General features: G+C 27.9%; 1 protein-coding gene across 1 annotated transcript in view; it reads left to right on the top strand.

Moving 5' to 3' along the window:
- The window catches only part of LOC135922516 (tyrosine-protein kinase receptor-like), a 36,560-nt gene that overhangs the window by 9,434 nt on the left and 7,982 nt on the right, over window positions 1-19,144 (top strand). The window contains exons 2-22 of the mRNA XM_065456881.1: window positions 7,024-7,270; window positions 8,182-8,381; window positions 8,715-9,080; window positions 9,432-9,590; window positions 9,850-10,004; window positions 10,116-10,342; window positions 10,393-10,493; window positions 10,918-10,986; window positions 11,062-11,115; window positions 11,159-11,318; window positions 11,654-11,813; window positions 12,733-12,870; window positions 13,046-13,235; window positions 13,281-13,511; window positions 15,543-15,794; window positions 15,839-15,931; window positions 16,003-16,407; window positions 16,462-16,730; window positions 16,801-16,865; window positions 16,915-17,050; window positions 17,723-17,913. Of these exons, the coding sequence (XP_065312953.1) occupies window positions 7,024-7,270; window positions 8,182-8,381; window positions 8,715-9,080; window positions 9,432-9,590; window positions 9,850-10,004; window positions 10,116-10,342; window positions 10,393-10,493; window positions 10,918-10,986; window positions 11,062-11,115; window positions 11,159-11,318; window positions 11,654-11,813; window positions 12,733-12,870; window positions 13,046-13,235; window positions 13,281-13,511; window positions 15,543-15,794; window positions 15,839-15,931; window positions 16,003-16,407; window positions 16,462-16,730; window positions 16,801-16,865; window positions 16,915-17,050; window positions 17,723-17,913 (3,868 nt within the window). The remainder of the gene's footprint in view (window positions 1-7,023; window positions 7,271-8,181; window positions 8,382-8,714; window positions 9,081-9,431; window positions 9,591-9,849; window positions 10,005-10,115; window positions 10,343-10,392; window positions 10,494-10,917; window positions 10,987-11,061; window positions 11,116-11,158; window positions 11,319-11,653; window positions 11,814-12,732; window positions 12,871-13,045; window positions 13,236-13,280; window positions 13,512-15,542; window positions 15,795-15,838; window positions 15,932-16,002; window positions 16,408-16,461; window positions 16,731-16,800; window positions 16,866-16,914; window positions 17,051-17,722; window positions 17,914-19,144) is intronic.

Here is a 19,144-nt window from a genome sequence, read left to right as displayed (position 1 = left end):
CAATTAAATTTTTAGATGGAACGGATTGTATTTTCTTTTATAGTTTGCCTTTAGATCCCGCCATGGCTTATATATATATATGCTATAATAATCTGAACTAAGAATTATGTTCTAAATATTCAAAATTTAAAACTCGGAAGATAATATTTATATTTAGATATATTTTACTTTTTTAAAAAAATACCTGGCCCGAGCCTGTTTTTTAAAATTCAGACCTGGACTGGGCCTTGTATTGCAGATCTCTAATTTATTATCCTTATATTTTTTATGTATCATGTGATATTAATTATATTATGCATAGCATTTTATGTAGTGAAATATAGATTGTGAATTGAAGATTAATTTTTATATTGACATTAAGCATTTGGTAAAGAAGGACTTAATAAAATGAAATAAAACATGCTTTCCTTAAAAAAAAGGACCAGATTCCTCAATCTAATTATTGGTTGTTATGTAAATATCATGTGGTTAACAAGCAAATTTACTTGGAAATTTTGAAATATTTATTTCAATAAGTTATTATCTACAGGACGGATCTAAGAAATAATTCACTGGAAAAAAAATCCCCGTGATATTAAAAATTAATAAATAAAATAGGAGAAAAAATTACCTATATATATATATATTCATGAAATAAAAATCCTCAATTGAATATTTAAAAAATTTGTGAAAATCTATTCACCCATGAAATAAAAATCCTCAAATTGAATATTTAAAAAATTTGAGAAAATCAATTCCTGGGAATTATTTTCTAAGAATTATTACTGGGGATTTTTTTCCGGGGAATTATTTTCCGCCTTCCTAAAGAGTACATATATGAGAATCCTAGCGTTTATAGATTATTAAGGGATACCATTAAGGAATATTCTAAATAGAGACAGTAAAACTTATTTTAACTAGTCAACGAGGAAGGTATTACATTTCATGGATGAAGAATTAAAAAAATTGCTAATTGTTCAAAATTTATGTCTGTATCTTGGCGTGAATATTTCTTCTAAAATATATGTAAATTGTCTTTATTCAATATGAATTATTTTGGTAGATAATAATATAATTAAAGGAAGATTTCAAAAAAAAATTTTCGCAATTTTAGAAAAAATAACATAATTTTTTTTTTTAGAAATATAATCGAAAAATATTATGTTCATTATCTTCAATATTTTTACAATAATTTTGAAAAATGGGTGTCAAATTTTAATTATTTCTGAGATATAGCTTTAAAAATTTGTGGTAAAATAAACCCCACCTGTCTAATTTAGGGTTTTTTTTCGATTTAGAAACACCTTACTTTTTATTTTTAAAAAATTGTTTTTTACTTATTTTTAAAATGTAATCTCACCTTATTCCAAAATACGGCAACCAAGATTTTAACCTAATAACATTACGCAAGTAGAGATTTTACTCATAAATGGCAGAAAGGATTAGACATCTATTAACTAAATCTCGAGGCTTACGTAATATTATTTTGATTAAATATTAATTAAATCTATTAAATCGAGCCATTAAACAACACTAGTGTCCAACTCCAAGCTGTTTTTCTTAATAGAATTCAGAATTAAGAATAAAAATTAAAACGAGCTAGGACACGACCCTATCAGTTTGGTATACCTTAGAAAGAAAGCCAACACTAACCCTGGTTTCGTTTTATAACTCCTACATATCATGAAAGCAGTTAACCGATTTTTTATAAAGAAATATAATTTGTCAAATAGGTACAACGGGCTTGTCAGTTTAGCGGGTTTTATTATAACCATAAAATTTTATTAATATTTTTCTTAAATTGTAGAAAATGAATAAATATTTTATTAAATACATCATTATTTTTATCATACTAGCACAATGATAAATTATATCTAATACATTAAAAAAAACATTGAATTATCATAATATAGGTAATACGCCAGCTGGCGGATTAAAATTATTTTTGCTTTCACTTTTTTATACTTTGATGAAGCCATGCTAGCTAGCCCCACGATAATTTTTTTGAAATAAATATTTAAGAAGGCGATATTATTTTTAAAAAAAATTATGAAATTTTTAGGCTATAATAATATTTAAAAAATCGCTTTTAGATTATATATATTGTGATATGAATCTCTTTCCAGATAATGATATACAAAATTAAATTATGATATACAAAATTTTATTAATTTTGGTTGAATTGTCTATAAAATATAAATCAAATGTGGCGAGCCCATACAAGAATTACTCAAAATTAAATGTCCATTTTATTTTGAACAATAAATGTACAATTATGCCTCAAAGTTTGGTTTTAATATCCGCTATTTTACTGTATATTATTTTTAAAAACTTTGGCATGCAACTAGTAGTTAGTTTTATTAAAAAATGGGGTTTTATGACTGCAAATTCGACCCGAATTGCTGGTTAACCGACTCGGTTGGGCAATCATACCAGTTGATTAGTTATTGAATTCAATTTGTTTTTATTAAAGGCTTCGACAAACTACAACTTAAGTCTGTTTAAGGCGCATTTGTTTATCTTATATATATAAATATTATAATATTCATATTTACCTTCAAAAAGAAGAAATGTCTGGAAACCAAAGTAAATAAATTATTTTCAATTATTCATATATGTGCATAGCCTTTCCAAACGATATATGATGTAGAATACATTCCACAGTCAGAATGACAAATTATATATTCTTATTGAAATAAATAATGATAACTTAATTAATAATATACATTATTTATTACAAAATATTTTATTAAACTGTTATTTGAAATATTTTTGCCTCCATATGTATTGAGACTAACCAATATGGATGTTTACCTTTAACTATTTTTTTCTCAAGACTTGATTGAAGAAAGAAAGAAAAGAAATTATTTTAAAATTTTTATACGATATTTTTATTAAAAAAATGATAAATAATATCTAATACGTTAAAGAAACATTGAATTATCATAATATTTGTAATACGCCAGCTAGCGTGAAAAATTTCTCATTTCCTTTCGTTTTTTAAATTTTGATATTGAAGCCATGCTTGCCCCACGTTAATTTTTGAAATAAATGTAAAGGAGGTATATAGTTATATTATTTAATAAAAAGAAACCATGGAAATTTTAGTCTATATAATATCAAAAAACTAAAATCTAAAAAATTAGGCATATAGTAGTGATTATGAAAAACATAGATAATAAATTATATGAATTAATATCCTACCCAGATTAAAATATTTTGCTTGCAAAACAAGAATAATTAAAAAAACACAAATAAATTATTAACATTTTGTAATTTTTTTCATAATTAATATAAAAAGTAAAAACTTATAATTTGTTTTAATTTATACGTATTATAGCGTCACTCCCTCTATAATTATAAATATTAAGGAGCTACGCAAGATATTCCTCATTTTTTCAAACTGGATATTAAGTAAAAGGCCGCGCCTATGTACGCACAAAACCTGATATTCTCATTTACCCACGTCTATAGGATGAGATATAAAAGAGAAAACCAATACCCGAGAATTGCACATATATTTAATTACTTTTATGGGGCAGGTGAAGAATGATTTTAATTTTAAATTATGTTAAATAAGTAAATTATGTTGGTGTTGATTAGATGTTAGTGTTATCGATAAATTAAAAAACTTGTCATGTTAAAGGTATCTAAAACTTATATTTAATTTTTGTCCATCGGATCTCATTCATTTATTTCAACGAAAAATCGAACACATATGATTTAAGAGTGCAGAATTACCTTATAAACTATGAGTCTATTGATGAAATATGCAGCAAGTGATATTGATTACTAACTGCAAATATTTTACCTGCCAGCCTATTTATTGAGGAAATTATTATGAGTCTTTAAAAATCATTTATTTCATTTGATTTTACATTTATTCGTAAATTTAAATATCTTTTCTAAACAAATTTATAATTAGGTTTGTAACATTAATCATTATAATTATATATTATGTATAAATTTTTGGATTCTTCCTCACCTGGAGAAATATTCAATTCTTTAATATTTTTCACCCATTATATTAATAGTACACATCAAATCTTAATATCAATAAAAATAATTTCTATACTAATTATTCTCAAGATTCATAATAGATACATATTTATATTCTTCATCCATTGTATAAAATAGTTCATTGCCATTAAATTCTACTTGATTACTAAAAAAATGGTTTTCGGAGTCGAGGATAATATTGTCATGACTAAATTATGGCTCAGCAAATCTTTATATAACAGGCTAATATTAATACAACCCCTTAATTTATCAATTTGCCCGGTATACCAATTTAAGCGGAACGCTTCTCTAAATACTATAATCATTCATAATTAATTATACAATAAATAGGCCGAGAAAAAAAAGCAATATTTAGAATAAAATTCAAAGTTAATGAATTACTAGAACTTATAATGGATTTACTATTAAAAATATTGAGGATAACTTGCCACCTCATCTTGAAATAATGATTCTGGAATTTCAAAAAGTGATGAATTCATGTGGAGCAGGAAAAGAGTTGGAAAGGTTCCCTATATAGACCAAGCTCTTCGAATTTTATTAGTATTAATATTATCCAAAAAGATAAGTGTATTATTACAAAATTTCTTCTTTTTAAAAAAAACAAAATTTAATTTACATGTTGTTTCATACTATAGTTGAACACTTTTGTATAAGTTGCCATCACTTAACTCCCTTCTTCAAATCAAACATTTTTATATACTTGGGATTTTTACAGTCATGAAATTGAATGCTTATCTGGGTGATTTGTAATTCATATTGCCTTTAATTTGCTTATAATAATAGACAATGCATCTATTCATCGCGCTTTGTAATTAATGTAATTAAAAATAATTTCTTCTACGGTATTCTTCCCAACTTAACCCCATTGAAAACTTCTTTGGTTTTTATGAAGAATCAATATCTATCTATTTATCCTAGGCCAATGAACAGATTACAGGTAATTGGCATTGGCACTGCGCCTTTTGCTTAATTTTCTTAATTATAATTTTACAGTCTTCTCAAATACAATACAAAAATTTGAAAGGGGAATTTGATCTGTTTCTTTGAATGACTAAATAACTAAATGGTTATATATTAATATATTTTTCATAAAGATTAACAAGTTCATTTTTGAAACTACAATATAAAAATAAGAATTGTACAAGGATTAGAATATACCTTAGTTTCTCCCAAAAATAAAATAATTATATATTTTTTTAACTAGTTCAAAAAGCTATGCACTTTTTAGATATAAAACCTATTTTATAAAAATTATCGTTCACGATAAAATAAATTTTAAAGATAAAAATATAAGATATTGGAAATAGTTAAATTGGTTTAAAGTTGATTTTTTTTTGCAAACTTTATCTGGAGGGAAGAATCATTTACAAAAAAAAAATCACAATCAGAGGTCTGCAAACACCAAAATTTTCAAACGCGGCCCGATTTAAAAAAATGAATATATTTGAGCAATAATTTGGAATTAATTTTTTTATCAGAAATGAGAAATTGAAATCATCATTAAATTTGCATTTTAATGATGTGTATTAGTGATCTGCATCGGGCCTAATTCCCTAAACCTGACCAGGCCCGAATTTATTTAAATATAGAAAAAATTAATTTATTGAAAAGAAATATTCTACAAATAAAAAATATTAACTCCTTGTTTTTCTTGCAAGAATTTTAAAATATATCAATTTATTTGACAAAATGTAATATCATATTTAAAATTTAAGCTCGACACGGTGCAGCCTGTCATTTTTTAAAAAAATTAGGCCCGAGTCATCCCGAACCGAAATTATTTTTTCAAAATAGACTCACCAGGTCCTAAACACGTTCAGGCCGGATTCAAGACGGTTACAGGCCAGATCGTGATTTGCAGATATCTAATGTGTATATCGATATATTATATTTAGTTTTGGAAATAAGTTGATAAAACATTTCTTATTTAAAAAAATATATATTTAAGCAACTCTTCATTAAAATGCAAATTGAATGGTGATTTCAAATATATAAATATTTCTCATTTCTGAAGAGAAAAATAAAAGTTTTAGGTTGTTTAATACACAAGCAGGCATAAATTCTTTGATCTTTATTTTTTATAAGAGGTAGTTATAAATTAATTTAATTCCTCTTATAAATAAAAAATAATAATAAATAAAAGTTTTATACTAGGATGTTTAAAAACACAAACTCGCATAAATCCTTTGATCTTTGTTTTTATGCGAGGTGGTGCACTATGGAAGTCCTTATCACAATCAGATGTCTACAAATGTCAAAATTTTTAGGCCAGGCCCGGTGGGATGCTCGACCCCTCCAAATTTTCCCCTCTCGGCTTATTTTTATTTTTTACTAAGATTTCCCGGCCCGGTTCGGGTTTTGATTTTTTTTCAAACACAAGGCCTAAACCAAAATATATGTTGTTGAACACCAAAATAAACAAATATTTATAATCTTGGGGAGTGGTTAAATTAAAAACACTATACTTTAGGGATTATCACTCAAAATTTATCAAAAGAAAATAATGCCCAACCCGACTCGTTTGATTTTTTTTTATTAAAAATCATAATATTTAGTATATCACAAAATGAAGGCCAATTAGATGAAAATAGGTCATTAAATTATTTTCTTTCTCGAATAATTTTTTCGTCAAACACACACATCTGGACTGGACAATTCCCAAATGTAAAATCTTGGAAATTTTTTTGATAATTTCAGATACTTTTTCTAAGGAATCATTTGTAATAAAATATTTTTTAAAAAAGGAGAGTAAATATAATTTTTAGATAACCATGGAAAATGGTGTCTGGTTACCCTATTATAAATATAACATTTAAGTTATACATTTTGGGCTGTTAGAGATCACTTGATCGGTACTAAAAAATATTTTAAATATGATTAAGGCCTTAAATTGGTTAAGGGTTTTGCTCTCAAGGCAAAATCTCATGCAAATTAGAGGGAAGAAAATATCGGCATGATTATATTTATTTGATTGATAAAAATTTGATTTTACATTTAAAAACATTAATTTGTTTATAAACATAGATAATCTCCATCTAGCGAGTAGAATAGAAAACGAATATATAGCAGCAAGCTGTAGTGGCAAACCGGAAGATGAAATAATTGTTATAAAATCTCCGTTCATCAAAAGTACACTACCCACATGTAAAATGAAACTGCTGTTACGTTTTCAAGGTTCCCGTATAAACTTTAAAGTTATTATCAAAGAGGATTCTTCTTTTGTCGTGTGGAATAGTAACAGACTCACTAACGTTGCTTCTAATTCTGAAGGGTATATACTATAAAAAAATATCTTACATTCAGCGCCATTTTCTAGACCCTCCCTCCCTACGCCAATGTTGCAATGGCTTCGTTAGATTTTTAGCCTAAGGGCTTATTTTAATTTTCAAGATTATTAAAAATAAAAGATGATTTTAAGGAAATTTTTTATCTAATATTATTTTTAAAAAGAAGTAATTTTAACAATAAAATTTGCCCAATTTATTTTTTAAAATTTTCAGAGGACTTAAGACCTTGTTCCTCCCCCTCCTTTCCCCAATGATGCTACCACAGTGATGAGCCTTCCACCGATGAAAATAAAACATGATTTGACTATAAAATGGAAACTGATAGTATATGTTGACTAAGAAGATACTACCCCCTTGCCTGAGTTAACTACCCCACCCACCCCCCTCCTTTAAGTATTTATAGATATATGTTTATAATGTAATAAATATGGTTATGGTGAATTCCACCGCGTCGATTCATTTTTTTCGCGATTTATCTATGAAATAATATAAGCCAGTGTCATCATTATTCATTTAGGAAGCTTTGATTAACTGGTAAGAGATAAGTTGATTTAATTTTTTGCCTTAAATTTTGATTTAAATTTATGAAAACGACGATTTTTTGTTGTCGTTGGAGTGCTTTGGAAATAATAGTGAAAATTAGAAGTATGCACGAGACGTTGTCGTCTTCCTTGCCAATAAAAAAAACCAGCGCGATCTCGCATAACTCCTCATTCATAGTTAGCGCGAATTCGCGGCGAATTAAACAAAATACGTTGTAATTTTTTATTTTACGCAGCGAATTCGTGCTAACTGTGAATGAGGGGGTAATTCATGTGCCTTCTCATCGAGTCGGGTCGGGTTTAGACCAAAATGTTAAATGAATGAGCTAATTAAATGATCTAATATTTTTTAGATGGAGCGAAGCCTTAGTTAACATTAGAGATAGAAGATTTATGAACATAATAATTCAAGTGTCTTGTGAAAAAACGGCAAACGTATATACTGATAAGATGCGCTCAAATCATTATTTTGAGGATCAAAATTGGAATCATTCAACAATTCTCTTTAAATTGATTGAACTTCAAGATTGTGTGCAAGATTTAACGCAATATGGTTTACATTTGAATTAATTAAATTAATAAAATATTTTGTTAAAGATAATTAGTCGGTTAATAGGATTCTGACTCCATCTCTAGTTGAGATTGAGGTCCTCCCTTCGATTCAATTTAAAATTTGAAAAAAACTTTAAAAAAACAATTATTGAATATATGTTCTTTATATCTTCAAAGTCCGGATAGCATGGCTATTTATAAGAATTTCTCTCGAACTAATTTAAATGGTTTAGAACCCCTAAAAAAGGAAAAAAGTTTAATTTTATCATAAAATTAAGTTTTTTTTTGGCGAAAATCATTTAAATCTATTTTTATTTTAATAATATCTTTATAGTCGATTTCGAGGCAGAGCATTCTGATGCCACTTCATTAACCTCCGATTCCTTCAATGTTTTTGGCAGCCCAGAAAGATTTATTTTCACATATAATGGCCATTTATTACACCCAGATGCTGCTAGGGCATTAGCCAAACAAACGCAAGATGTTTGCGCTTCTCTCAATTCCACAACGTTAATTAATAAATCGCAATTGAATTGTAATTTTGAAATAATGGAGGAGTCAACAAAAAATAGGAGTCGTCGTCCTAATGAATGGAAGGATCCAAATATCTTGGCCCAATGTGTATCGACAGACAAATTGTGTGATTTACACAATGATTGCCCAAATGGATTGGATGAATCGGATGAATCAAATATTTGTGGTATGATTTTGTAATTTGTACTGTGAAAGTCAACCGTCTAGTTCTATCGGCTTATATATTAAAACCGGTCCGCCACATGGGTTAGTCCAAAACCAGGCTTTATATTTTTGTCCGGTTTATAAAAACTAGATTGGGACTTTTACTTTTTTTATAAATACAATTTTTTAGAAGTAGATAGCATTTTTATCATAGTTTAGTAAATTACAAACTTTCTTATCTTGTTGGATGAATGCTGCCATTCTATTTGATTAAATGAATACATTCTAAAATTGTATTTATCAATTGAATAATGAATGATTACCCACTTCTATCTAGTTTTCGATTATTTTTAAAACAAAATGCATTCGATAGGTTCAATGCCATTCGGCTCTAAGTGCAATTTTGAGGATGGATGGTGCGGGTGGATAAATGAAGAGTTGGAAGATAAGATGCAATGGCAAAGACGAAACGGGCCATTTTATGATGAAGCCACAGGCCCTAAATTCGATCACACTTATGAAAACGCTCAAGGTTATGTTTGAAATAGAATTACCTCATTTATATTAATATAGAAGTTAAAATATTCATTTCGTACTGGTAGAAGTCTTTTTACTCGAAACGAAAATATTTTTTGAGGTATAGTTAAATTAGGCGTAAGACAGAGCACGCTTTTGCCATTTACATACACCATTTAGATTTTATTTATTGCAGTTCCAAAATATTCATTTTGTTTACAAATATAAGTTCTAAATATATTTTATTTTGCATATTATATAAATAATGACAATAGGACATTATCTTTATGTTACAAGCTCCGGTGTAAAAAGGTACAGGCTTGGCGATTCCGCAATTTTAAAGAGTAAAATTTTCGAGCCGTTTAAATCTGTAAATAGAGAAATGCTCGATGATGTCACCTTTTTAAGTGAATTCAAGAACAATTGCAAGGTAATATTTCTCTTATTAGTTTTTATAATTTCACTCTTACAAAAAGTCCTTAATATTTATGATAAACATGATTTTAAAGAATAATAAGTTTATAAAATTGACAACAATTAGATACGATTCTGGTATCACATGTTTGGTCCCCACACGGGCGCCCTTGAACTAATAATACATTCCACGCCCTATAAAATTAATACGCGGATAAAAACGGCTAGAGATGATATAATAATGGGTTCGAATGAACAGATCATTATCGAAAGATTGTGGAGAATCTTCGGCAAGGATGACGAAGAGTGGAAAAGGGTTGAATTGCCATTGTTTATTTCATCTATACCTAAGAGGTATATAATAATATAATATAATCTCATAATTACTTTTAAAAATTTATTAGTTTTTACTTAGAATTCAAGGCGAAAAGGGGACTTTTAAATAAAGGAGATGTTGCCATTGATGATATTAGTTTGAGTCGAGACTGTTTTGTTTCTACTACAAGTACTATGTTGTATATTTTATAAATACTTTAAACGTGTAATCCTTATATACCATATACATAAAATCTTGATGGGTGATTCAAAATCAATATCCTTTCAATCTCTTCTCCACCCTTTTCAATTTTGATCAAAACGTTAATATTTATGTAACTTCATTTTTAAAAATAGTATTCATAAATTTTTCTATTAAATTTTATTTTTATAAAAAACATCTAAAACATACATTCATTCATGATTATTGCCCTAAAGGTTATTTTTTAAATTGTAGTTTAATTGCTAAATTTTTCCTAATTATGTTGGGTTTTTTTTAATTGTTCAAGTCGTTAATTGATTTTGATTTGAACTTCGATGAGAGTTATTACATATATTAGAAATTTTAAAATGAGAGATTTTTTTTAAAAAAAAATTATAATTGTTTTTTTTAGTTACGAAAAGCAATGATACAAATATTGACAATGACAAAATGTCTATCAAGTTACACGATTCGTTTAAAGGTTAAAAATTAATATTAATTTTTATTGTAAAATGTATATAATTATAATATAAATTAAATTTGTTCGGAAATTTAGAAATTCTCTCAAATATTCAGATGATCGAGGGTAATTCCACATTCACCCCAATAAGTAAATTTTTTATCCCTGATATATTTCTTAATTTTTTTTTAAGGCAGGTTGTTCGACAATTGCGGTAAAGTTGGGCGATTTGGCCCTAAAATTTCGCAATGCTTTTACAAACCTCCGAATTATGAGATGATTGACAATAAGCTGTTAGAGACCTCATATTCTGGAGTTCAGATATGGATAGTTCCACGCGACGGATATTACAAGTGATTATTTGCAGTAGTAGGATTAAAACCCCCGTTTTTTTAAATATGTTTTTTTTCATTTTTTTTTATATTACAGACTACATGGAAAGTAATAAATGTATTTTATTGCTAGTTTGTCTTTATTTCACAATCATATTGAATTCTTGTTAATGTTTTATTATCACAATCATTAGATTTCGCTCATTTTGTGAGTTTATTTTAAAAAATAAAATAATTTTTATGCATGTTATTTTTTTAAATTTATTTCTTCTCTTTTCCCTTGTTTTTTGTGTTAGGAAAAACAGTTTTATTTTTTTTTATTAAATTTTAATATTTCAAAAATTCTATTTTTTTAGCTTTAACGTTTCTGGCGCAAGGGGAGGCAAAGGCGCTTTGAATTTGCATGGTTATGGTAAAGGATCATTAGTATCAGGAACTTTGAAGCTACTTAAAGGCGAAATCCTCTTCATTTTGGTTGGGCAGATGGGGCAAGACGCTTGCCATCTATCCACTAATGTAAGTTTTTCACTAATAGAAAATTCAATGTCAAACAAGCATAAGCAAACATTTTCAAATAATAAAATGCGAGATTTTTTTTTCAATATTTTTTTAACGTTTGACTGTTAAAAATTTCTTAAAAAATCGTAATAATTTATTTAAAATAAAATTTTGATTAAATTTTAAAATGATTCGATTTTTATATTATAGATGTGTCAGCCGTATATAATATCGAATGCGCAATTTAGAATAATTTGAAGATTGCCATAAATTTTAATATTTTTTAAGGTTATTTAGAGGTTGTAATAGATAGGCGCCGACTCATGGTAGTGATGGTCACGGTCCGGTCTTTGGTTCAGATCGCACCAATTCTCTCGGATCGGACCAAACCGGACTATTGTCTTTAAAAAGATCGATCCGCACAATGATCCTAAATAAAAATACCGGTCTGTCTTTTAATTATTTAGTTATTTAAAAATATTTTAGTCTTTACCTAATTTTATGGCTTTCATATTGCAAAAAGAAATTACCTAAAAATTCACAAAAACTAAAATAACTCTTCTGAGAAATAACATAAAATAAAATATACAAAAAAATTAAGTAAAAAAAATTATATTAATTGAATAGTAAAGTAAACTTAAATATTAATAAGACCGGTCAATATCCGTTAATCGGTCAAGTACCGGTCTCGGTCTAAGACCTACAGGTCTGACTGTAATAATGACACCGGGGCTCGAGCCCATACATAATATTGACTCATTAATATTTTAAACATCAAATTTTCTTTAAAAAATTTAAAGCCCTCATAGAAATTTTTATAAGTCGCCGCCTTCTTTTATAATATCTCAAGCAATATTCATTCTTATTATAAAATTAACCACTATATTATTCAAGTTCAACCAATTGTTAAAATCATATTTTTTTTCTTGGTAAACAGAACACACTAAAATACAGATATGCCAAGATTTGTGAACATAAGTCACCCTCACTCGAAGCAACTTTACTGGATTACTACGAAAGAAGAAAATTGAGCGGTGGTGGGGGAGGCGGGGGAGGCGCTTCATATATATTCAAAGTATGTATTTGATATAATGTTTACAATAATACAAGGAGAGGGATTTGTCGGTTTGTATGAAATCTTTCTTCTTTTTTAAAATCAATCAACTTATAACATAATGTTATTTTATTTTATTATATAATTCAGATTATTTTATTTAATATTTTTAAAATTCGATCATATTGCAATTAAGCTTGATAATCAAACAATTCCTATACCATTGCTGGTTGCTGGTGGGGGAGGTGGGGCATCATCGAAAGCTTGGGGCACCCAGAACAACCAACTAAACCCCGATGGACACATTTTTCAGTCATTTAACAATACAACAAAAACACATACCTCCTATCCACATGGGAAAGGATACATCAATTCAAAGGGAGCCGGTATACTGATAGATTATTAAAACAATTATAAATATACTTATACAGGAGCTGGGGGAGGGTGGGAAGATTCAGTGGAACTGATGTTGCCTAATTCGTACTCGATGACTGGATCCAATTTGTTAATCGAAGGAGGAAAAGGTGGTATTGGTCAAGCCTGCGGAATTTTAAATAGTTTAGGCACCAAAATTTTGGAATATGATACATGGCCTGTAGATGGTGGATTTGGAGGTGGAGGCGCTTCTTGTAATTCAGGAGGTGGAGGGGGTGGATATAAAGGTTTATTTTCTCTTTATTATTTATTTCTTAATTTTTACTTGGCCTTTCTCTATTACGATGTTATACAGGTTAGATGGAAAAGATTTCCATATTTTTTTAATTTTTTTAAATAATATTATTTAAACTTGCAATTCCAATATGATAATTATTTTATTAAAATAATTTTATTATTAACAAATATGCGGGAGGGGGGATCACTATTAAGTGAGCTTTTACTTATTATTCCTTTAAATTGTTTATAGTGTTTATATTTGGGTGGGGGAGGGGGCGAATAGAGGGGGCCCTTTCTTATAACTGTATGGTATACATATAATGTGCATAATTGTTTAAAATTATACTTAAGAATCATTTGAACAGCAGAGATTGATTAACGACGGGGTGGGAAGGGGATGTTTTAACTATCCTTAAAAAAATAATATTGAAAGAAATAAAATGATACACAACAGCACGAAAATTAGTATTCCTTAATAAAAATTATATTAATCATTTAGAAATCTTGTACATTTAATATTTTCCTTAGAATAGGCAAAAAAAATTAAGCAAGTTATTTGTTCTAAAACAGGTCTTTGTAAACCAGTCCTGGCCACTAAACGTTTGAATATACCTCCTACTCCACCACAAGCCAATTTGCCATGAGATGTGGCCCAGAAATGCTACTCACTTGTCGTAATTACCTTTTATGCCACATCGTGGGATCGGATGTGGGCACAATATATACACCTTTCATCATATCTTTTATCATAAAATATATATAAATTGATAGAATCTCTTCAAGAACTTTATTGTTTCCTTTAGGCGTGGATGGAATCATAGCTATAAAAATATAATTGAAGATCCACAGTACGGAAAAGTCAATTTCTTATTGCAGCATTAAACTTTATAAGAGCTTTCGACTCAATTATACATATAAGTTTGTTGTCTTTAAAGGAGACAGGGTCCATGAGAATTTGCTAAACCTCCATACAAATATTTTCCAAAACTATTCAGTCCAAATTTTACATGCGGGACTAAAACCTTTTAAAATCCCTGTTAGAATTGGGTTGAAACAAAGGTGTATTTTTATTATGAAAGATGTAATGCCCGCATCCAATTCCGCCGTGTGGGATAAAGCTTTATTGAGCTTAAAGTATATAATATTGATTTCATTTCAAGATAAAATTTAGAATAATGTTATGTCAAATCAATCATTATTAAGCTCTTTTTAAATTATTTTAAATTCTGGAATTATTTGGATAAGAAAGCCGTTTATTTTAGTTGGCTAACACACCTAGTTCCCGATATAGTGCCTCAAATGTGCGACAAATAGCGATTTTCGAATCTGTTAAACTTTTAAAATGCTTACTTCTCAAGAACTATTTATAGTAAAAATAAATTTAAAATATGTTGTAGCTAAAAAATCTCTAAAGGTCTAACGAAGGTAAAAGATTTGGCGCCAATTTGAGTCTTTAACTCTCGGTTTACGTTTACGGCTTTACTCTGGTTTTTAACTAATATGGAGAGTTCGTTTTTGAAATTTTTTCACCTTTTATTTAGACCCTTTATAAATATCTGAGACCTTCGGTACCGTTTGCACGGCCCAGCCCGGATTGTTTTTTAAAAAAAATTTCGGCTGGGCTCGAGTTTTTTAAAAATATATTATATTTATTTAATTTTTATAGCTAATAATGGCGATTTAATATTTTAAAATATACATCTCGGCCCGACCCGGGTATTTTTTTCAGAACCGGGCTTGCAGATATTTGATAAATATATATGATATAAAAACCTTGGCGACTATCGACTCCTCCAAAATATGTAATTTTACCAAAAATTGGAAATTTTATTTGCATAAAATAGATGGCGCCATACGAATTAGTAACAGGATATTCTTTTTTTTTTATACTAAAATATTTCTAATTTCTATTAAATATGCCAATTAAACTGAGGAATAGTGGCGGCAAAAGGTATATAATATAAAACCTTGAAACCTGTCATCTTCTTGCATTATTATGATTTACCTTTATAATGTAATTTTGTTAAAATTCATTTAAGGAGGTGATGTTTCAACCGTCGATTCCATGTACAATAACGGCGGAGGAGGGTCGTCTTATATTTCACCACTGTTCAAAAATGATTTTAGCATGAGCGGATTTAATGACGGTCAAGGGAGAATATCTATTAAAGCTACTATCAAAAACTGTCCTTGTAGTTTTCAATGCAATATTATTGACCCGTTTACGAATTACTTTGAATGTTTATGTCCGAAAGGCATGATTCTCGGTAAAGATGGCATCAACTGTAAAGGTACATTTAATTTTTTTTAATATAAACATAAAATATTAATATAGTAATAGATTGGCCCATCAATTCGAAAAAAACAGTTTTCATTATGCTTATCATTGGATCTATAGCTCTGCTATTCATTGGACTTTTAGTTTTAGGTAAATCAATATTTTCATCAGAACATAAAACATAATGATTATAAATCGTTTATTATACATTGATCAATTAGCATATAAGCAATTTATTCGTCACAAAATTCTGAAAAATTCAACAAATTTACAAATACGCAAACAATCTTCCAATCTCCCTTCCTCTTGTACCGACACCGACGAGATGACCTCCGACGCCATTTTGGATTTGGAAAAAGGGAATAAGGCATTCTGGGATGCCTTGAATCACGAATTTCAATTGGATTGGCTCAGAACCCTATCCAACAAGATTCCCGAACCTCTATTCATTAAAAAGATAATCAACCTTAAAAAACGGATCATAGAACAAAAACTTGGCAAATGTCAAAACCCGAACGACATTACCACATTTTTTGATCCACATATGTTAAAGATGTCAGAATTTAATATGAATTACGGTGACCCAAATATGTCGAAAACGTCAATCAAGGATTCTTTATTGAATAGTAAAATAATAAAAATATATATATGACTTATTTTCAATTAAATTCCAATTTCAGAGGATACTACCGAATCTCAAAATAGCTACAAATACCCTGGAGTTGATTACAACAAGCTTTACGAACAATATGAGTATAATATTATGGAAATTCCAAGGAATAAATTGGTGTTAGTTAAAGCCTTAGGTGAAGGGGCATTTGGAGAAGTTTTCAAAGGAACATTAATGTATCCTAAGGATGCTAAATTAAGTGCCCGAAATAGCAAAAATGTGTATGATGCCTCTAACTGCGCGGAAATCGATTACGAACAAATTAACGTGGCCATTAAGGTAACCAACCAATTGAATTCACATAAAAACCTTGACTCATATTTTTTTATATAATAATTTCGATGTTTAGACGTTGCCCGAAAATAGCAAAAACAATTCAGAAGTCGATTTTTTAATGGAAGCTTTAATCATGAGGTATTTTTTTTTAAAAAAAATAGTTTGGATTTAAATTATTTTATTTCAGTAAATTTCACCATCCAAATATTGTGAAGATGTATGGGGCCTGCTTAAAAAACCATCCTAAGTTTATTGTTCTAGAATACTTGGCTGGAGGTGACCTTAAAAATTTTCTTAGAGAAATTAGAATGCAAGACTGTCCAGTAAGTTTATTATTAAAAATATCACTAAATTGTATTTTTTCAGAAAATTAATATCTAAATATTAAATGGTGTTGCTAAGAGAATATCTTCTTTCTCTCAGCACACTTGCCAATCACTAAGGCCGTGTCCTAGGTCGTCTCATTAATAAATATCCAAAAAACAAAAGAATTTTTTTTTAAAAAAAAATCAAAAAAAAATGAGAATGAAATGCGAAAAGTAGCAATGCCACCAAATATTAAATTTTTTTTAGCCTATACTAAAAATCATTTAAGTATTTTTTCAATTGATTGTTCCGCTTACTTATTCCTAGAGAACACTTCTTTAAAAAAATACTACACACTTTTTCTAAAAGTTTTATTTTTAATAAAAAAAAATGAAAAATAATTATAATTTAGGCAAATTTAAGCCCTTTTATCCGGTAAAATAAATAAACAATAATAATCAAAATAATATTGATATATAATTCTTCAAAATAAATAAAACAGGACTCATCATGATAATTTATTCAAAAGTCAAATTCATGCCCCATTGTTAAAAATCCAAATTATTCCATGTAAAAAGAAACCTTACGACAAGTATCAGAATTAAGTCACCCCAGGACACGGCTTAACTTCTAAAGATTTTTCTTATTTTTTTTATTATATTTTAAAAAAACATAATTAATAAAATAAGGAACAAAAATTTATAACGCTCAAGGAATTGTTGTTACTTTCTTTGCATGTAGCAAAGGGTTGTCTATATTTGGAAAAAAATCATTTTGTGCACAGAGATATAGCCGCAAGAAATTGCTTGCTTACATGTAAAGGTGAGAATGGTCGTATTGCAAAAATCGCTGATTTTGGAATGTCAAGAGATGTTTATAGGTATATAAAAAATGGAAATTGATAAAATATTATTTTTTTTAAAAGCCTTTAAAAAAATACTTAATAACACACCAAAAAAATACTTAATATCATACCCTTTTTTAAAAAATTAATAAATCTTTACCAATTCTTGGCCGCTTCAGGCCCTTAGGGCGTTCCTCTCATTTTAGACGAACTCGTTTTACCATATTTAAAGCACTTATATAAAAATCTAGAATTGAAGAGGCCTCGGCACAGGGCCAATCTTGAAATGTTATTTTTTTAAACGATCAATTGGTTAAACTAAAAGAGGATTGTTTATCAAAAAAAAATTTTTTGCAAAAAAATACAACAAATGAGGCTGTGTCTTAAATTTGTCTTTTTTCTTTATTCAAAAATCTGTTCTGAATAGGGAATTTTAGATTTAAAAAACAAATAGAAATAAGTACATCCTTAAGTTATTCATTTAAATAAAAAATTGGTGTTTAGGTTGTTATTCAGAATTCAAAATTAAAAACAAAATTTAAATGTAATAAATTATTTGAAGCAAATTTCTTATTAGGCTTTGTCTTCGCAGGCAATTAAAAAAAGCGCGAATACGCGATTTTTATTCGTGAGATTTATTTTCGCTTAAAATAGTGTCTATTTTTCGCTTAAAATATTTAGTAAAATAGATTTTTTAAATATTAAGAAAATAAGGAAAATTATTATGGAAAGGGATATCAATAAAATTTTGAAATATTCCAATTAATACACAGAAAGAATCATTGTTACTAATTTTATTAAAGAAATTAGAACAAATATATATGACTTATTTTAATAATGATCATGCTTGTTACAAATCCTTATATGAATTGTAATCAAATTGTCGAAGGCTCGTGGAAGAGACTTGAATTTAATTGAACCAAGTTTTAATAAAAAAGAATATATATAAAAATTAAATAATTCGGTAAAGTCTTAAGAAACCAAATCTCGAAATTTATACCACAAAAGTAAGTTTCTTGAATTATAAAACCATACACGGTCTTTTATTTTAAAATTTTTTCATTTATATACATTTTTTTAATATGCAAAACAAATTACAATTATATTAAAAATTCATAAAAATAATAAAAATTACAAGTATTCATAAAAATAATTAAAATTACAAGTCTATTCAAGTTCATAAAAAAAAAATTCCTAGACTGCATATTCAAATTAATATTTAACAATCGTCGATCATATATTCACAAACTAACAAATTATATAAAAA

Source organism: Gordionus sp. m RMFG-2023, chromosome 1, assembly GCF_954871325.1.
Source record: "Gordionus sp. m RMFG-2023 chromosome 1, tfGorSpeb1-WG-v2, whole genome shotgun sequence".
NCBI classification, from domain to species: domain Eukaryota; kingdom Metazoa; phylum Nematomorpha; class Gordioida; order Chordodea; family Parachordodidae; genus Gordionus; species Gordionus sp. m RMFG-2023.
The sequence above is the reverse complement of the archived record's forward strand: the minus strand, read 5'-3'. Positions and strand labels throughout refer to the sequence as shown.